Source organism: Nanorana parkeri, unplaced genomic scaffold (assembly GCF_000935625.1).
Source record: "Nanorana parkeri isolate BGI_ZX_2015 unplaced genomic scaffold, ASM93562v1 scaffold452, whole genome shotgun sequence".
In the NCBI taxonomy this organism is placed as follows: Eukaryota; Metazoa; Chordata; class Amphibia; order Anura; family Dicroglossidae; genus Nanorana; species Nanorana parkeri.
Window position 1 is genome coordinate 814,724 of NW_017306720.1, and position 13,103 is coordinate 827,826.

The following is a 13,103-nucleotide window of genomic DNA, read 5'->3' on the forward strand; positions in this document are numbered from 1 at the left end:
ATATCTGCAGATAATCTATAGGTGTGTGACCAGCTTTAGTGAAAGCGGAGACGCCCTGCTGACTTCTATCATTCAATCATGTCCAGGCAAAGTTTAAGTTTTTTTCCATTTTCCTTGCAAGTGATTTGGTATTATTTTGCAAAGTGAACGTTCACCACATTCACTAAGCTAAGTGAAAATTCCCTTGCAAAGTGAAGATGCTTTAGAAGATCAACCCCAATGACAGTGAAATTAGAAAACCTTGATAAATGTTACGCCAAATTGCGCTCAGTTATTGCTGTAAGTAACATTCTTAATGCATGTTTTTCCATTTTGTTTGTTATTCTATAAACTATAGAGAATTGTAGATGATCCACTAGAGGCAAACCAGCTACATAGTGACGTTTCCTGTTTTTTTAATAAAAACTTTAGAGTTTAGATATCAGGCAGACAAGAATTGCATTGATCTTGGTGAGTCAGCTGACTCAGACTTGCATTGCGAGAAGAATCAGTAAAGCACAACCATTGTGTAGCAGTGACAAACAAGATGCAGAACAACTAAGCATCCCCCCATATATAATATGTATTTACAAACTATACAAAGAAACAAGCTTGTTAAACATTGATGAGACTGAGAATATTGATTCATTTGAGAAAATTACTTACCACACACTGATCTCTTTATCATGTCTATAAAGTAATACCATAAAAATCTATACATTCCTTTCAAAATATATTATGTCACGAGGCCGCTCTCTAAAACAGCACATTTTATTTAAACGCTGCTATATTTATGAACTTGACACTAAAGTAGACCTTAAAAAAGAACTCCGGGAAAAACATTTCAAGGGTTAACTGCTCGTTGTTGTAAAAAAGTTGTACTAACTCAATCCTCCCGAGCCAGGTTGCTCTTAGGCCCCATTCACACCTAGGCGTATTGTAATATGCGCGTCTGTCGCGCGACCGTCACGCGGGTTTTTTACAGCGATTCGAACTAAAAAAAGTTGCGTGATTCCAAAGGCTACTTGGCCCAAAGTAGTCCCGGGACCTTTTCAGGCGTGGGCCGTTTTGTAGGGCGTTAGGGACGGGCGGAAATACGCCTAGGTGGGAACGAGGGCATTGACTACAATGCTATTTATTTTTTTGACCGTTTTGTAGCGCGTTCGTCGAGCGTAGGACGCGCTACAAAACGGTCAGGTGTGAACGCAGCCTTAGAGTGGTCGATCCAGCCTCTCACCCCCTGCGCTGCAGCAGTCTAAGGTCCCAGAAATCATCACATTCTAAACAGTGTATAGACAAGGACGCTGAGGAACATTCCAATGCTGCAGTGTAGGAGACAGGCTTCAGAGACCAGAGAAGCAGGGAGCCAAGCTCAGCAGTTCAGGTGAGGTTTTTGGGTATTTTTAAGCACCTAGACAAAAACAAGCAGTTAACCCTTGTAATGTGGGGGTATCTCCACTGCAAGGGATAATAAAAGTTTTGCCCTGAGTTAAAGTCCATTGCTTCCCCTGTTGCTGACATAAAAGTATCTTACCGGTTTAAAGTACTTATGGTTGCTACAGCATCCTCCCTCCTGGTCCACCTAAGTAGCCTATTAGTGCCTTTGCCTGACACAGAACCCGCGTTCAGCCATCAAGGAGAAATCGAAAAGGTCAGAGAAGCAGCTACCAGCTGGCTGAATGCAAATGGAGCCTGATCCAGCAGAGGTAAGTATTTCCAAGGTGTAACTTTATGAGAGCAGTAAAGCAGACCTCTCAAAGTCAATCTTCGACTAGGATTGCTTTAAGGACGTCATGCATTATGTTATTTTTCTTCGAAACCTTTGTTACTGCACCAGCTTTTTTAAGATGCTGTAGCTGGCACTGAACGCGTCTAGCAGAGATCTTGCAGCTGTTCAGCAAAACACAATCTGCAAGGACATCAAAATAACGCCGGACTGTATAATTCACAGCAATTGCAACACGGAAGACTATAGAGTCAACAGCACGGAGACTATGACATAAAGACATGTATTTTTGGTTTCTATGTTCTGCTCTCATAGCTGAATAGAACTATAGCCATGGCTAATATTTGTTATAGAATGGCGATTTAAGCCTAGTTGGGTTTCTGGTGCATCTTGTATATACAAGTGCTGTATTCTACAGTCATGGCCAGAACTATTGGCACCCCTGCATTTCTGTCAGATAATGCACCACTTCGCGCAGAAAATTGTTGCTATGACAAACGTTTAGGCATTCTCATGTTTATTTCTTTTATTTGTAGTAGTTTGACATAAAAACGTGGAGAATAAAAAAGCCAAATCTGACACATTCCACGCAAAACTCCAAAAATGGACCGGACAAAATGATTGGCACATTCTCCAAATTGCAAGAAATAATTGCATTCCAAGTTTTTGTGGAAAAGCATGGAAAATCTCAAGGTTACAGAGCCATCTCCAGAGATCCTAATGTTCCTGTGTCCACTGTGCGCAACATTGTCAAGACGTTTACAGCCCATAGCACTGTATGTCTTGCCTCCTTTCCACTATTGCAAAACTGCCAGCTTGCAAAGAGGACACTTGTGAATGTATTCAGTAAAACACTATAATGAGGAATAAAAATATGTATGCTGAAAGCCACAGGATAAGAACTCACGTCATCTGCAAGGTTATAGGTTACTGCACTTTATACATCCTGTCTGCTCTTTGCTTACCCACACTGCATAAACCTGTTGGGAATTCCTTTCTTACATAATTACTATGGCCACCAGGGTAATACTGAGAAGTGCCAGGAAAAAGTGCTGCAGGAAAGCATTGTCTGACCTTTTCTAGGCTTGCTGTGTACTGCACACATTCACCAGGGATAAACAAGGGGGATATTATCTTAAATGTTCCCAACTATCCAACAATTATCTTCTTTGATTATAACTGCAGAGGTCAAAAGGTTGTTCACCAGATCAACATTCCTCTAATTTGCAATTGTATTTAAACTTTTTATTTTGTTAAAAATCTGCTCAGTTTTATGTACAAAGTTTGTGGTTGGCTTCTATTACTTTACTGAGTGCCATAGCAAATCTGGACTTTGTTTAATGCGTTGAGCTTTGCAAGGTCTGGGGTGTGCATTATAGAGAAGGCCTTATTTTTACTTGTAGTCCAACACTAACAATCTCAGCAAAAGGAGTAAACAGGCTTCCTTATGGAATGTACAGAATATTCACATACGGCAACCATGTAGCAGACTTCTGTAGCTCAGTAATTGCAAACCTGTGATGGAGTAGACAGTACAGGAACCTCACAATTCATATACGCTGTGTGGACAAAAGTGTAAGGACACCTGGCCATCACACTTATATGAACTTGTTAGACATCCCATTCCAAAATGGCAATTAGAGAGACACTGTCACCCATAAAGGGCAAAGTCACAGTGTCTCTGCAAAGGTCACCCCCCACCCCATGACCCCCTTACATTCACCGGCTCCATTTCCTCATTGATCCTTTGTCAGAGCCAACTGTGAAATAAGTATTGTCAGGTACCGGGGGGAAGCAGTGATATCACTCCCTTGGTCAAATGGCAATGCTCAGACCTAGCAATTGGCTGACAGACCTAAGTACAGTCACAACGGAGAATTTCACATGCTCCCACATACCCAGACGCACCAGGAAGTGTCACCAACAGCTATTAGGAAGGGAGCAGCAAGGAGGCATAGGCAAAGCCCGTAACAAAATCTCTTCAATTGGGAGCTTCTCCCCACCCCACCTTGCCTCTATAGCAGCCTCCATTCGAAAAGGCTTTCCACAAAATCTTGAGTGGTTCCGTAAGAATTTGTGCCCATTCGGCTAATGGAGCATTTGTGAGGTTGGGCACTGATGTTGGACAAGGAGACCTAGATCATAAATCACAGTTACAATTTATCAAAAAGGTGTCCAGTAGGGTTGGGGAGGGCTCTGTGCAGACCACATTAAACTTGTCAAACCATTTCCTTATAGAGCTGGCTTTGTGCTCATCGGTACTGCCATGCTGGAACTGAAAAGGGCCTTCTCCAAACTTTTACCACAAGGAAGGAAGTGCACAAATGCACAAAATGTTTGTGTGATGTAGCATTAACAGTAAACTTCACTGGAAGCACCTGAACTCAATCATTTGGAGGGGCGTCCGCATACTTTTGACCATATAAAAGAACTTTCTTGTGTTTAAGAATACCGACTGCACAAAAAACGGTTACCGACGTCTCCATGGTGCAGCTAGTGTACTTGGATGCATAAAGAGGTGCATATTGTGTAGTTCCCACACTCATACTGTAAATGTTAGAAAATGAGCTCCCTAGAGCCCAGACAAACACTCGGAGCGGTAATTTGGGCTGCACGTCTGTCTACAACTGAACTATACGAATTCCGAGGCAGAACCAATACAAAACATTAATTAACTTTATTCCGCTTTCAAACACACAATGGATTAGAGTCCGCGCCTGCATGCAACAAGATCAGGACAATAACTTTATCTACGTAGAGGTCTCTCCTTTCAGACGCAAACAGAGAGAAAGCATATTAAATAGCCACTTCACCCCATACACAACATTTCACCCATGTGGACCTCTATCGACAGGAAACTCCCAGCCACATGCAGGAAACTGTATTTAAAGTCTTCTCTTCCAAGCATAGACAAGCCAACCATAGGCGAGGGTTCTTCTAAGCCAGGACAGGCTTCTTCTCCAGACATGGAAATGTCTATTTGCCTATTCTTTGAACCACCCAGTCCTGTTGGCACAGTGGGCATCGGTTGTTCTGCTTCACCCACAAGGACATACAGCAGTTGTGAAACGAATGATTACATTCTCCCCATACCACTGCAAGAGAGGACAGCAATATTTGTGTTAGCACAGCAGTCTACATGGCAGTATAAATAAGTAAGGTATGTGGGGTCTTCACATAATGGTTTTACTTAACAACCTAGAAAGATTCAGCCTTTACCAAACTTATTTTACAGGCACTGCCGCAGAGTCTAAACACAATAAAAATAGTGTATATAGGAAATACTAAAGCTTTCACACAGAACCCAAATGACGATTAATAAGACGGCAGTAGCTGATCTTTCACGTAAAATTCTGAAGCTTCAAACAATAATGCCTATTAAGGAAGGGTCGGATCCTGACCTCCCTTTACACACTCACCATATTTTCATTGATGCACTTTAAAAAGGGAATGCACAAAACAATACATTACAAATGCTGCAACTGGAACACACTTGTCCAGCTGTTTTTAAAGGACTATGAGATTATTCTATCATATGAACAATTTACTAATTATGTGGTGAAAATCTGAAGGCAAATGGGATACAGAAGATGCCACTAAACAGCCCTAGAACACTGAAGTCACATTCAAACAAGATTGTACCATTCTTAACTTTTCATCTGCAACCCCAATGTTCTATGCTGAAAGGGCAGTGCTTCAAGAGATTGGTCATATAAACTTTTGGATATCTAATGACTACTTTTCCTTATTTATCGGTTAGTTTTATCAGATCTGTAAGGAGTAGGAAGGAAGTAGAATGTCCAAATTTGAACCTGCATGAAAGTGAGAATATGCCATGTTGTAGGGAACTTTTAGAAAGGCTACTTGTGCATAAGCAGTACTCTGAAAAATGTACCCCTGGTCTTGAATTTCTCCCGAAAATGTCCAGTGCATCTCCTGGTACATGTGTGCCTATAGCAGTCCTGTGCCTATAGCATTCCTGTGCCTACATCTGCAGCATGACACCTAAGGCACTGCTGCCACTGACTGCTAGCTTTAGATTTGGAGTGAGATTAGTTGATGACACTACCGTGCTGCTCACCATTCTCCTCTAAGAAGGCTCTGACATGAGGAAGCAAAAGCCCGTCTCCACCAAGATGGCTGCCTCCACACAGAAATCCGTGAACCCACCGCACTCCTAACCGTCTGGTTCCTTAAATATAGGTGAGTGCTGCGGTGACAAACTGATTGCCTGTGGGCTTCGTGCAGTTGATCTTTTCCATATTAATGACATGTGACCAGGCCTTGTTCCCTCTTGTCTCTGTGTGGAGTCGTGAAGATGAGAAGACACGGCACTCCAAAGTTGCTGAAGAATTACTTTGTTTTATTATTCTTCAGCAACTTTGGAGTGCCGTGTCTTCTCATCTTCACGACTCCACACAGAGACAAGAGGGAACAAGGCCTGGTCACATGTCATTAATATGGAAAAGATCAACTGCATGAAGCCCACAGGCAATCCCGGTGACTAGTGATCTGACCCCTGCCTGCTTTCTTTCAACACAGCATCCAGAGTCCAGTTCCTCTTTAACTACCCTTATCTCAGCTCCCCAAAAATTGGGACTGGAGCACAGCAGTGCCTATAGATCAATACTTCTGTTCTGTGGTCCACTTTCTGTCACTGCTATTTTATGAATGAAAATTAGTGTCATGGATTTCCGTGGAGAGTTTTTTTAGTTGAGTGTAATTAACACTTTCCACTGGCTGTCCTGAAGCGCACCTTTAATACTGAAGGTCAGCATGGACAGGTTGTCTTAAACTTGCCCAATAAACAAAAATCTGAAGCCTAATAAAGAAGCTCTTTGGTTTTCTAAATGCAGTTTCTTCTTATGCGAGACATCAACTTTTTCTAATAAGTTTTAAAGGCTCAGTTGAAGATGGAATGTGTTGGGCTCAATTACTCACTAGCTTCCTTTATAATTTTGAGGACACTAGTGTTGAGCTCCAGGTTTAGTATGGAATAATTCCAGAATAATGGCCACATTATTGTGCAAGCTCCGGTACACTGCACCGTGTACTAATATTACCCAACAGTGTATTTTAGCTGTTTGTTTGGCTATGAGCTAAAAGGAAATTAGAAGAAATCTGTAATTCTTATAACTTTAAGATCTCTGGCTGCATAGCCCCAGAATGTACACAGCATGCTCTTTTAAGAGACTTACCTACCAGTGATAATTCCCTCTTAACAGACCAAAGAGATTAAAAGAAAAGACCATGATAATCCTCGTAGTTCCTGACCCCATTACCCTGCTGTAGTATATCTCCTGCACAGTATATGGTAAATGTGTGTTAACTGCCATGGCAAGGATGCTCTTCATGTTAAATAAATACAATGTGGCCATATAAATGGCTAGTATGAAATAAAAAGCTTTGCTAAGTCTAACCTAAATGTTGTACTGTTTAAATGTAGATTCTTGTTTAGTAGTAATAGGCACACAATGCTTCTCATATTTAGTAGTTCATGATAGAGCAGTCAGTATTTTTTGTATATACAAAAGGGAATGCATGCTTTGGAATGTGCAATGTAACACTTATTGGTGTTTAGTGCCTCTCAAAGACAACACACTACTTTTCTCATAATGCCTCCATTTTCCTTTTTACCCAATAAGCTGCTGCTAACGTTGCCTAGGCATTATGCAGGTTGAACATATACATCCTATGCTGATGAGCTGGCTCATAGGACACCGTTGTTGTTGTTGGTAGTTATACACATCACGCAGATATCACCTGTCACAAAGTTAAGCTGGCACACACAGCAAATTTTGTCCGGTTCTTGATGAACTGTCTGAAATTTGGACAGCGGGTGCCAAATTTTCGGCCGGCATCCCTCGTAGGGCTGATCAAAGGAGTCTGTTGGAAAATCCTCGAATGAACAGAGCCAGCAGCCAATCAGGTATGCCGACATCAGACGGCGGCCGCCGTCAGAACACAATGAGGACAGCGGAAGATTTATTGATCAATGCTTATAAGCGTTGATAGAGGAATCTGTTGCGTTTTACACAGGCTGAACAAAGAAAATATTACAGTGTATGGTCAGCTTTACGATCTGCGTGCAACACATGGCTGGATATCAAAGACTGCTTGTAATTGAATTTGTATGCTGCTGCTTTATAATGTGACATGCCAGGAACATCTTTATGCAGACTTAAGCACAGGTCCACAATGAAGTACGACAGACCTTTAGAGAACTGCTAAATAGTGAGAACCTTAAAAAGGTGCCAGAATATAACTCTTGTCACACTAAGTTTCCGGATATATCAGCCACAGCCTCCTGATGTCTAGTATTTACTCATACCCAAGTGCACACCCCACTTGACACGCCACTGATCAGGCTTTAGGCTGCAAGCCCCATCTTGCAGGTTAGGGGAGGGGGTGTGCCCCCCTACAAATATTATTATTGATAAGCAAGGTATGATCTCGCACACCATGGTGTCTACTATCCAGCAGTGAGCCTTGTAGTTCTTCCTCAGTGCAGGTATACTTTGAGGCCCCAGCACAAAACCTTTTATATTCTTTTGGACAGAACAGAGAAGGGTTAGAGCCTCTGCCAGATTTTTAATGCTGCGTCTCCCTATTGCAGAGATTTCCCCTCCCCTGTCAGGGCAGAAGGTAATGGCAAATTATCCAACAGGAACATATATAAAATTGCAGTTATTTTGTTTACGGCGTGAGGAAGGGTTAGCCAAGGTTTCTATTGCTATCTCTGCCTTTGTTCTGATGATGCCCACACTTCCTAATTCTTTAATTTAGAATGAAAGCTTGGCTGGAGTAAAGGATTAATTGGTATGTAAACCCCAATAATAAACTTCTTTTCTTTGCCCCTTTTTGGTCTGTTAAATACATAGTTGAAAGGATTTTGTTAGATCTGGTAATCCTGCCAGAGAACTTAAGATGATAGCTTCATGTGCTGCAATCTACCAGCTAGCATTGTTCTCAGTTCCTTCTGACAGCTACAGAACTGCCTTAGATGCTATGACTACAGAACACCTCCCCTTCTCTCCACTATAACAATCCTGTCCTAGAGTGACAACACTGCTTCTTCTTAAATACAGTAAAGAGAATGAGTGTTGTCACCTTAGGATAGGACGTGTGTTACTGGTAAACCAAGTACAAAAAGAAAACAATGCAGCCACCAATGCAGCCTTAGAGGCTGCAATACAATACATTTGTGTTCTTGGGTTTAGATCCTAGCTTTACCACCCAGGGTGGACTCATTCCCATCTTCTCAGTGCTGTCTGTTGCAGTACCGTGCTGCAACCTACAACATGTTACATGCATTTCCATTCATTCTGAATGACACCCTAATTCAGTAAGACAATACAACGCTTCACAAGTTCTGTTAACGCACTACCGTGCATTTTGGTACACTGCATTGCCAAAAATGGTCCACGTCCATGGAGTGTTACCAGCCCATTCATATGAACAGACTGCCTTAATGGAAGGTAACATATAAATGCTTGTGAACACATTATCGCAGTGCACAGGTTTAAATGGGCCCTTATCCTGGGACAAGCATGTGATGTACCTAGTAAAGTCTAAATAAAGCTGGAACATTATTTCTGAAGGTCACCGATTTAAGTTGTAGCTGAGAAAGGTTATCGGGAGTCACTTTTTAGACAAAATATCATTTAGATACAGAAATCCTTAACGATGAGAGAAAAGTCAGTTTTATAGCAAAGTCCGCTGTGCTTCTCCAGTACACAGTGTGACATACCTACACAGTCCTCCTGCTTGTTCTCAGCTTGGCAGCGCAGGCAAGCATCTAGAAATAGACACACAAGTTCAATTTAGTATCTCCTTCCAGCAGAGCAAAAGGCGGCCCCACATCAATGTAGCATACTGCAGACAAACGTAAGGGTAGCAAAGACCAAGTGTATGTTCAATTCTGTGCCAGCTAACATTTAAAAAATAAAAAAAAAGGTCACATGGTAAAGTATGCTTAGGAGTAAGGCCTACAATGCAGTGCAGTACAATGCTCTTGGTGCATTGCCATTCGTTTGACTGGCACCCCAACCTACCTCCCAATGGCCATGAGCTTCATGCATTGCGGTGAAGAAAAAGTATTGTATGCACCACTTTTCCCCCCACAACGTACAGTATTGCAGCGCACACCCACCAGGAGGTGCTTCGGAGCACCATTCAAGCAAATGGCAACACAACACACCTAGTGCACAGTACTGCATCCTAGGTGTGCTGTGCGACAGAGTGCACTAAATGGTAACCTGCACTTAGTGCACTGCTATGGTATGGTATGAATGGGCCCTTAAGCTGGCCATACTCTTGCAGTATTTACTCGTTTGTCCCACTCAATTTTCCCAGTCACACTAAAAAGCGAGGATGGGGGAATCTCCTCTGCCGGCTATTGTATTCTGACAGTGGTGGGTGTGCCACTGTAAGAACACCCAAAAAGCAATTGCTGCACTTACTGTTCAGGTGACAGTTTTCAACCCAAAACTAAAAAAAAAAAAAAATCGACTTTTGGGCCTGTTGCAGAAACTATGGCCAAAATACAAAGGCCTTCCTCTAGGAGTATATACTTTCTACCTTAAAGCTGAACTCCGGCCTTCTCTCCAGTCTTGCACAGTTGCACCGGCTCCTCTCCTGTAGTAAAAAATACTCACTCTGATTTCACTGCACACTGTGAGCTTCTCAAAGTGTGCATTAGAAGCTGAAAACAAGTCAGAGAGCCCCGACTCATTTCCTAACTGGGGGACATCCAGCATCAAATAGCACTTTCCTTCCCAACCTGACTGTCCCTGACCCACCCCCTTTATTCATTGGATCTGAGTTCTTTCACTCAGAGCCTCAGTGGAGCCGGGGGCCTTGGTAATGCAATACGAGCACACATGCACAGGCATTGCAGCATCACTGGCCGCCCAATGGCTGAAGCAAGGAGACGCTGATAGAGAAGTACAAAAGATGGCGTCAATGTAGTAGGAGTGGAGGAGAGCATGGACCAGTCCTCGCTACAAGACGGCAAACCTAAACAAGGCAAGGTAACAGCTATGTGTTATAGGACACATCTTAGGCCAGCTTTGGTTATCTTCCCAGCAAACCCCTGGGGCCGGTACTCCGAGATATCACCAGCTCTCGTTCAATCAGAGAATGCCTGGTATGAATGCATAAAAAATTAGGGTTGGAGGTAACAATTATTTTCATAATCAGTTAGTTGCCCGATTCTTCTTTCAGCTAATTGATTGGTTGCATTAAAAAAAAACACACTCTCTCTCTACCCCCAACTAACCGATAATGAGAATAAGAGCCAACTAGTCTCAAATCAATCAATTTAATCGATTAGTTGTTTCAGCCCTATCAAAATTACTAAGTCCCCCCCCACCCTCCGTTTACGCACATAAACGCAAATGTGCATCAGATGCGTTAGCGCGCAAAAACGACAATTGCGCTACACATGTTACATATCGTCGCGAACGTCGGAATGAGAGCAATCATCAGGGATATCAATCACTGATAACACTAAACTGATGAGCGGTAAAAGCTTTTAAAGCGTCGCCTATGGTCAATTTTGGGTAATGTAGCTTTTTGAGGTTTCGCACGTGTGCGCAATTTTAAGGCTTGACATGTTTGGTGCCTTTTTACCCGACGTGACCCGGTCTTTTATATTTTGCCAAAAAATTGGGTAATAATAAATGTTTTAGAATTTAATATAGGGGAGTTTTTTTTTCCTGTAAATTTTCCTTAATATAGTAAAAAAAGGTTATAAAATGCATTAAGGTACAGCGTTGCATGACGGAATAAATGTCAAAGTACCGCAGCGCTGAAGACTGAAAAACGGCCTGGACGGGAAGGGGTTTAACACCGCGGACTTCAAGTGGTTAAAAACGGATGTACACTATATTGCCAAAAGTATCGGGACACCCCTCCAAATCATTGGATTCAGGTGTTCTGTGAAATGTCCTTGCTCCTAAATATTCCACTGTCACCTGTTAGTGGTATTATAACAAAGTGGAAGCAACTGGGAACAACAGTAACTCAGCCATGAAGTGGTAGGCCACGTAAAATGAGAGGGCAGGCTAAAGCGCACAGAAGTCGCCAACTGTCTGCAGAGTCAATAGCTACAGACCTCCAAACTTTGTGTGGCCTTCAGATTGGCACAACAACAGTGTGTAGAGAGCTTTATGGAATGGGTTTCCATGGCCGAGCAGCTGCATCCAAGCCTTACATCACCAAGTGCAATGCAAAGCGTCGGATGCAGTGGTGTAAAGCACGCCGCCATAGGACTCTAGAGAAGTGGAGACGTGTTCTCTGGAGGGACCAATCACGCTTCTCTGTCTGGCAATCCCATGGACGTGTCTGGGTTTGGGGGTTGCCAATGAAACTGTTATAGTGGCAAAGGGCGGGCCAGCTCAATATTGAACCCAACGGACTAATACTGAGATGCCACTGAGGTTAATGTGCGTGTAAAAGCAGGCGTCCCAATACTTTTGGTAATAGAATGTATGTATGTATGTATGGCCAGCTTTAGTCTGTAACTACACATCCACTGTAGTATGTTGCTGGGTGGTCTGCCTGCGCTGGAGAGACACAACTATGTGCCCACTGCTCATACTGCCATCACATGGACTCTGCTAATAGAAGAGTCAGTGGCTATCATATGACTAGTCCAGCTGTCAGCAACATGTACATACATATATACATACACACACGTGTGGTTTGCTATAGAAGTATACACACATATGAACAACATAAAACTACTGAGTCTCAACCAAGCTTTATAGCTCATTCCTGTCTGCACACTCTCTCCATTTCCGGCACAGACAATTCTCCCCTGAGCCACCATCATTGCTGTGTCGCTGGTCACGGCCTTCTCTCTCCCCCTCCTCCTCTCCCCGGTGGTCGGTGTCGCTCACCCATGACCTGCACCCTGCAGATGGCGCATGTGTCACATTCCACATCCCAGCTCCACATCGCCACCGCGTTCCATTTTTTTAGGGAGAACATCCTGACACCCGGCCTGCCGGTCAACTCCGCCCGCTTATCAGCCATATCGACTTTGGGCGGTGCGCGTCGTCACCGATGGGAAGAGCGGTCAGAGGTGACCACCAATCGGCAACAGTAAAAGAAAAGAAGCCGCCCAAGTGGCAGAGAGGCTGGCCAATACTTATGATGAAAGCGGAAGCCGTCCAATCACAGGGTGACGGTAGCTGGGCTCCTAATACGAGTGCAGTACACGCGAGCGTCCAGCAGGTGGAGCCCGTCTCCTATATAGTCTCTGCGGTCTGTGTCCGCTCTATGGGACTTTGCTTTTCTCTTCGTGTGAGTTAGCTGACGTCACACAGGCCCTCGCATTACTTACACAGGACTGTGTACAAATGTTTACACACGGGCCTTAAGGTTTTTTCAG

At 43.2% G+C, this 13,103-nt stretch overlaps 1 protein-coding gene across 1 annotated transcript; it reads right to left on the bottom strand.

The window, feature by feature from the left end:
• Positions 1-4,657: 4,657 nt before the first annotated feature.
• Positions 4,658-12,786, bottom strand: RNF7 (ring finger protein 7). Its single transcript, XM_018560368.1, has 3 exons — positions 12,610-12,786; positions 9,456-9,503; positions 4,658-4,800 (listed from the first exon to the last, which is right to left on the bottom strand). Exons 1-3 carry the CDS (start codon positions 12,743-12,745, stop codon positions 4,682-4,684), a joined length of 303 nt encoding a protein of 100 aa, XP_018415870.1. The 5' UTR covers positions 12,746-12,786; the 3' UTR covers positions 4,658-4,681.
• Positions 12,787-13,103: the final 317 nt, after the last annotated feature.

What these genes read in the sequence shown, in the direction of transcription:
- RNF7 (XM_018560368.1), bottom strand. Translation starts at nt 12,745, where the DNA reads ATGGCTGATAAGCGGGCGGAGTTGACCGGCAGGCCGGGTGTCAGGATG. An exon ending in CTGCAGGGTGCAGGTCATGG is followed by an intron (nt 9,504 to 12,609) that starts GTGAGCGACACC and finishes GTCTATTTCTAG; the next exon opens with ATGCTTGCCTGCGCTGCCAA. An exon ending in CAAGCAGGAGGACTGTGTAG is followed by an intron (nt 4,801 to 9,455) that starts GTATGTCACACT and finishes CCTCTCTTGCAG; the next exon opens with TGGTATGGGGAGAATGTAAT.